This window comes from Lepidochelys kempii, chromosome 3, assembly GCF_965140265.1.
Source record: "Lepidochelys kempii isolate rLepKem1 chromosome 3, rLepKem1.hap2, whole genome shotgun sequence".
NCBI lineage: Eukaryota > Metazoa > Chordata > Testudines > Cheloniidae > Lepidochelys > Lepidochelys kempii.
This window is the reverse complement of record NC_133258.1, coordinates 100,504,341-100,510,340: the sequence shown is the minus strand read 5'-3', so window position 1 is coordinate 100,510,340 and position 6,000 is coordinate 100,504,341. Positions and strand designations below refer to the sequence as shown.

The 6,000-nt window shown below is 41.0% G+C and overlaps 1 protein-coding gene across 4 annotated transcripts in view; it reads right to left on the bottom strand.

Annotated features, from left to right (window-relative positions):
• Positions 1-2,987: 2,987 nt before the first annotated feature.
• Positions 2,988-6,000, bottom strand: part of ENPP1 (ectonucleotide pyrophosphatase/phosphodiesterase 1) — a 71,255-nt gene continuing 68,242 nt past the window's right edge. For 3 of the 4 annotated variants that reach the window (XM_073337335.1, XM_073337337.1, XM_073337336.1), the window contains 2 exons: positions 5,480-5,636; positions 2,988-4,509 (listed from right to left, as the gene is read on the bottom strand). In XM_073337335.1, the coding sequence (XP_073193436.1) occupies positions 4,342-4,509; positions 5,480-5,636 (325 nt within the window). In that variant the 3' untranslated portion in view covers positions 2,988-4,341. Of the gene's footprint in view, positions 4,510-5,479; positions 5,637-6,000 lie in introns of those variants that run through there. The other variant, XM_073337338.1, reaches the window with a different exon arrangement.

Genomic DNA, 6,000 nt, shown 5'->3' with positions numbered 1-6,000 from the left:
AAATTGTCAAATAAAACAATTCCCTGTACTGATCATTTGTATTCCCTCATTAGCTCATAGCTCCTGTATGAAGTTGAGGGGTCTGAGGCTAAACAGCCCTTGGGTAATATGACCATTTTAGGAAGCAACCTCTTGCTAATGTCTGCTTTGTATTACAGGTGAGACTTTTAAAGCCACCTGGAGGGGCTGGGTTGACAAATCCATTGAAGCTTGGTGTCCAAATCCACTAGGCATCTTTGAAAATCTCACCCAATGTGTTTATTTAGATGATTTTTTCCTTTATAATTCAATTTTTTTTTACTACCTGTGAAAAATTCTATTTAGAAAGGGACTTTCCCAGTCCTTGATCCATATCCCCTCATCTGCCCCTGAAGGGGAATTCTGGGATGTCATGGAGAGAGTTAAGGGGTCTGATAGGTAGTTCACATTTTCACACTGCTCCTCCACAGAAATTTGGTGCATGACTTGAAAGAGTGGGTAGGGGACAGTGATCCACTCCCAGGAGAAGACCCTTGATTTACCCCATGCCCCAAAGCTAAATCTCTTGTACAGGAAAGAGAAGGAAGATGGTGTGTCTAAAGAATTGCATCTGACAGCAACCAGACTTAATTTGCTAATACTAAGCGACTTAAAAACAAGCTGACTTTCAGGTCTTCTCATACTTTGTAAAGAAGCAATTTTTCCCCTTACAGGCCATCTTTAAAAAATTCAGTTTGTGGTAGTATGGTATTAAGGCAATAGTCATGTTTTATTTAACACTTTGAGTAGCAAGAGAAGAACTGAAACTGGTTTTATTTTGAGTTTATTGGCAAAGTCTTCATGGAGGCTTTTTCGTACCCCAGCATCCTTTGCAGCAACAAAACTAATTTTATTAGTCTCGTGTAGACAAATGGAAGTTTTGATGATGCTCACTATAGTTATTCTTGTCCTGTCATAATTCCAAGAACCCATAAAATGTTCTGCTATTTAAGTGCAAAACCTAAGATGATAAAACTAGAAAGTTGCTGAGGAAAATTTAGGCTAGGGAGTACTAGAGGAGCACTGACTGTTGCATCAAATTCCTATTTCAGAATTCAGCAGCTGTAGGAAACTTCTCAGTGCAAAAAACCCTGTATTTATGCAGTTACGTTTGCATAGTTCAAGTAAATACTAATTTGGCAAGTTGCACACATTGTCTCATTTCCATTTTCCTGGTTACAGGAATGGAGGCCCACCCCTGCTGTAAAATATTTCACACAAAAACCTAAATTAAAAGAATATTGTTAAAAGTTGCCAAGTCAAGCAATCAAATTCTCAAGGTTAATTCAGCCCCCTTGGGCGTCTGCAGTACGATGCACTCCTTTTCTTCTTTCATTACATGATCACATACAACTATTTTCCACAGAACCATTCAGAGCACAGAATGGACAGTGCTCATTTAATGAAGACAGCTGTTCAAGATTTTGTTTTCTCCTGGTTCAATGCATGGTCCTATGTTTTATCCAGTGTACTTCTAAACCCTGCTCTGAAGACAGAATTATTCATTTCCCCATGTGTTTTTCTACAGCACTCATTACTACAGTATTCAAGTGCTTCATGGTCATTAAGGAATTTATTTTCACACCTCCCTTGGAAGCTTAGGGGTGTTATTATCCCCATTTTATAGCTGGAGCACTGAGGTAGAGCAGGGGCCAGGTCCATGCCACTTCCCCCAACTCCCATTGGCCAGGAATGGTGAACCGCGGCCACTGGGAGCTGCAGGCAGCCGTGCAAATGTAAACAAATGGTCTGGTGGCCCGCCGATGGCCTGCCCTATCGGGCCACAGGTTGCCCACCACTGCTCTGTGTGGACCTGCTCTGGAAAGGGATGACACACGTTTCACCTGATGTCACACATTTGCTGATGTCAGAGGCATGGTGAGATTCAGAATTCCTAGGTTCCATTCCAGGCTCTAAAGGAGTGTGTCCTCTAGTGCAGTGGTTCTCAACCAGGAGTCCAGGGTCTCTTGCAAGGCCACGAACAGGTTTCAGGGGGGCCACTGAGAATGGCTAGCATTCTACTCTCCAGGGCCCAGGGCAGAAAGCCAAACCCCACTGCATGGGACTGCAGCCCAGAGCCCTGAGCCCCACCACCCAGGATCGAAGCCAAAGCCTGAGTAACTTAGCAGGTTGGGGTGGGAGAGGGCCTCAGAAAGAAAAAGGTTGAGAACCCCTGTCTAGTGGACGGATTCTCCTATCCATTTCCCCCTCCCCCCAAACTTGACCCCCATTTGCCACTCCAACCTGTCCCAGTCCTGTCTCTTCCCCAGCCTACCTACTTGCCCTAATACCAGTTTCCATTCCCCAGACTTCTCATCCTAGTCCTTGTCTCTTTCCCCAGCCAGTTCTAGACTCTCCCAAGAGGCTTGCTGAGTCCCAGTCCCCTACCCACTCCCAGTTTCTTTCCCCTCCTACACCTAGTCCCAATCTCTCCCACTCCACACAGCTCCTTGTCTGATCTCAGTATTCCTCCCACACATTTCTCCCACCCTCCACTCTGGTTCAGGTTCCTTGCCCAACCAGTTCCAATCTCCTCTCCTTCCTCAGCTTCCCAGCCCAGCCTCCTCTCCCATCTCCTCTCCCAGAGCTGCAGGAAAGCTGACAGGTGTGGAGTTGCCCACGGTTCAGAGACAGCCCTTAGGAGAAGATCTATTAATAGGGATTTTCTATGTTCTAGTAAAGAGGAGAGGATAGAAGTTGATAAACTACAGATAGAAGCTGAAGAGAAACAGGCTTGTTTATACTCTAGTTATATGTTTATGGAGAAATTCTTGGTCATAAAATTGTCTATACTAGGATATAAGGTATATTTTATCCTAGTGTGGCTATGCCCCATAAAGACTAGATACCACTTTTTTAAATGGACTCAGACTCTGCTGTAATCTGACCCTGTCAAGGAGTAGATCCATATATTGGAGTTTCTATTTGAGTGCCCAAGGTATCTGGCATAAAAAAAGGAAACAAACTGCAACAGCCTATGCTTTTTATTTGTCGAAGTTGATGTTACGCTAAATAATACTATCATGGTCATGATGCAATGTTGCTGCAACACACTTGCACTTCACACAGTGAAACTACTTTAAGAGAATGTTATGCTTGTGACAGAAGAGATCAAGAAAATACACACAGTGAAAGGAGAAACAGTTTAGGGGCCTGATCCAGTTCTACTGAAGTCACTGGAAAAGCTTTCATTGACTTCAATGGGCTTTGGCTCAAGCCCCCCTACATTTCTAAGCTAAACATAGCTATGCCATGCTGAAAAGGGGTTCAGGAAAAAAAAAATCAGCCTTGCATGTTAGTGTGGGGGAAGATCATCTTTCATTATTAATGAAAATGAAAGCAATGGTCTTCTGAGCAATGGTATTTCCCCCCAAAAAAATGTCAGTTCTTCAAAAGGACAAATTCATTCCACCAAATCGAAAAACCACCTTGAACCTTTAAGAAAGCAAAATGTATTAATCAAATCTAAGCTCATCTGGAGTGAGATAATTCTCCAAAATTGTCCTAAGATATTATTTAATTTCTTATTATACATATACTCTGAAGCACCACATCCCTGCATAGTCACAGAACACGTGTGTAACATGCACATTTCTCTTTAGTTCCTGGTCCACTACAGGATAATAACCGACTACTGCAACCAGTTATAAAAGATATTGTTTTAGCTAGAGGCCTGTGCCATGGTGCTGAAAGTCTTACGCTCTTCCCCTACTGATGACCCATTTGGGGGTGGATGCCATTACCCATGCAATATAGCTTTATGCGGCATATTGCATGATATTTTAATAGCACAATGCTCAAAATCTAATTCACTAGATGTGAATGTCTAATTCACTCACTATTTCACTGCCCCCACCCCCCAAGAAGCCAGAATTAAAAGGAACCATTGTGTACGTTACATTAATCAGGATTTTAATGGCTTTCCAGGACGTTTACATACTTGCCAATTATCTCTATTTTTGATCAAAATATTGATAGTTATCCCTCCCTTATAAACTTCTTCCACTCCAATGTAATTAAAAAGATTTAGAAGGTTCCATTCATTTTCTCCTCAGTGTTTCTGTATATAAAGTTCAAATGCCAGCAGATCAGCTTTAATAACAGACAATTCTACCGCATTCAAGTGGGAGTAAGACCAACAGAAGCTGTCTTCCTGTGTTATACTTAGTCCATCAAATATCCCTGAGATACGAATGTGGCACAGATTCTTTCCAATTCTCAGTATGGTCAAATGCTCTCAGTAAGTGTTCCAGCTCATTTAAAGACTTTTTTCCTGTAGATAAAATAGTGTATTTACAAAATTATTTGTGAAATAGACAAATTTCACTCCATGGGAAAAGTTGGTAAATATGTTTTTAACTGTAAAATATCAGACACTGGCTGTTTTCTGTCTTGGTAGAAGCTGAGTCCAGTGAGAAGTTCTACATCTCTGACCCGGGCTGTATGAAACCTCATTCGCTCTTCAACCCACAAAAAGTCATGTTTGTGTCTCTGTTGGGGTAGAGAAACGAGAGAAAAATTAGGGATATTCTGAAGAATTCTGTTTCAAGGTTTACACATACAATATGCTAGTGGAAAGCTGTTTTGTAGAAGTTAAGGCAACAAATTTTCACAAAACATAACCAAGAAGTTGAAGAGATCAGTGGATATTAAGCATTTACAAATATAACTAAACATAGCACCTGATCTTGTTTTCACAATTTCATAGATTCCAAGGCCAGAAGGGACCATTGTGATCTGGTCTGACCTCCTGAATAACTAAGGCCATAGGACTTCCCCAAAATAATTCCTAGAGCAGCTCTTTTAGAAGAACATCCAATCTTGATTTAAAAGTTGTCAATCATAGAGAATCCACCAGTTAAAAATGTATGCCTTATTTCCAGTCTGTATTTGTCTAGCTTCAACTTTCAGCCATTGGATCATGTTATACCTTTCTCAGCCAGACTGAAGAGCCCGTTATCAAATATTAAAAATAAAAGTTAAAATTGGCTGTCTTATATAAAAGGCAATATTAATTTAGCAAAGTGATCCTGTAAACTCAAAATGCAACTGATTTTAACCTATTGAGTTATAAAAATGTGGAATCCAGTGGCAGGGGAGGTAATCAGGTCAACAGCAATGGATTTGTGTGTCAACTATTGTGATTTGGTGTTGATACTATAGCGGTCTCTGTTTAAGTGTCATGATGATTCTCTCACTTTATTGTGTTTCAAACCCACAGCTCTAACCCAACCACTCTTTACAGTTCAAAAGAGCAAAGCACACAACATAGCTACTTCCACACATAAATGGATATACCACACTTCTATGTAAATTAAATTGTTTAATCTCACTCTAGGACACCATGATAAAATACTTCAAAAGACTTTATAGCCATTAACTAATTTCCCACTGCTCTGTCTGCAGTGCGAGCCAAGCCTGGCTTCAGATATATACATGGAGCTGAACAAAGGTTACTTACTGCACAGCTTTCACTGTTGTCTGGCCTGTGAGGTACAATGAAAGATAAGGCATCTAAAGCCCCTTCACACTGCAAGGGGGTCTGGGAAATATTTTTACAACTTGTCAGCACAATGAAGTAGTGAGTTGGAACCAGAACTTCTGGGTCACGGGTTAATCTGAAATGCAAAGAGGTGGCATTTTAGATCTACTTCCTCTAAAATTATCAAATTAAAGTAGCGCAAAGGACACATGGCACAATGACACCTGGTGTACTTTAGCAAACGGTTTTATTAACCTCCTTGGCCCAAGAGAAACCTTCAGAAGCTTAGCACTAGAATATGCCATTAGAATACTTTGAGCTTTGAGGAGCATTCTAGATTGCTGTCACACAAGCAGAGTTTGGCTGGCTTGATGGTCTGAAGAGTAGGTCTAGTGATGGTCTCAAAAAGGGAAAACCATGATTCATCATAAAAATAGGTGAGAATCTAAAGTAGATTACTGGCAGAGTTCAGAGCTCTGGCTCATTTAAAGGAATGCCCA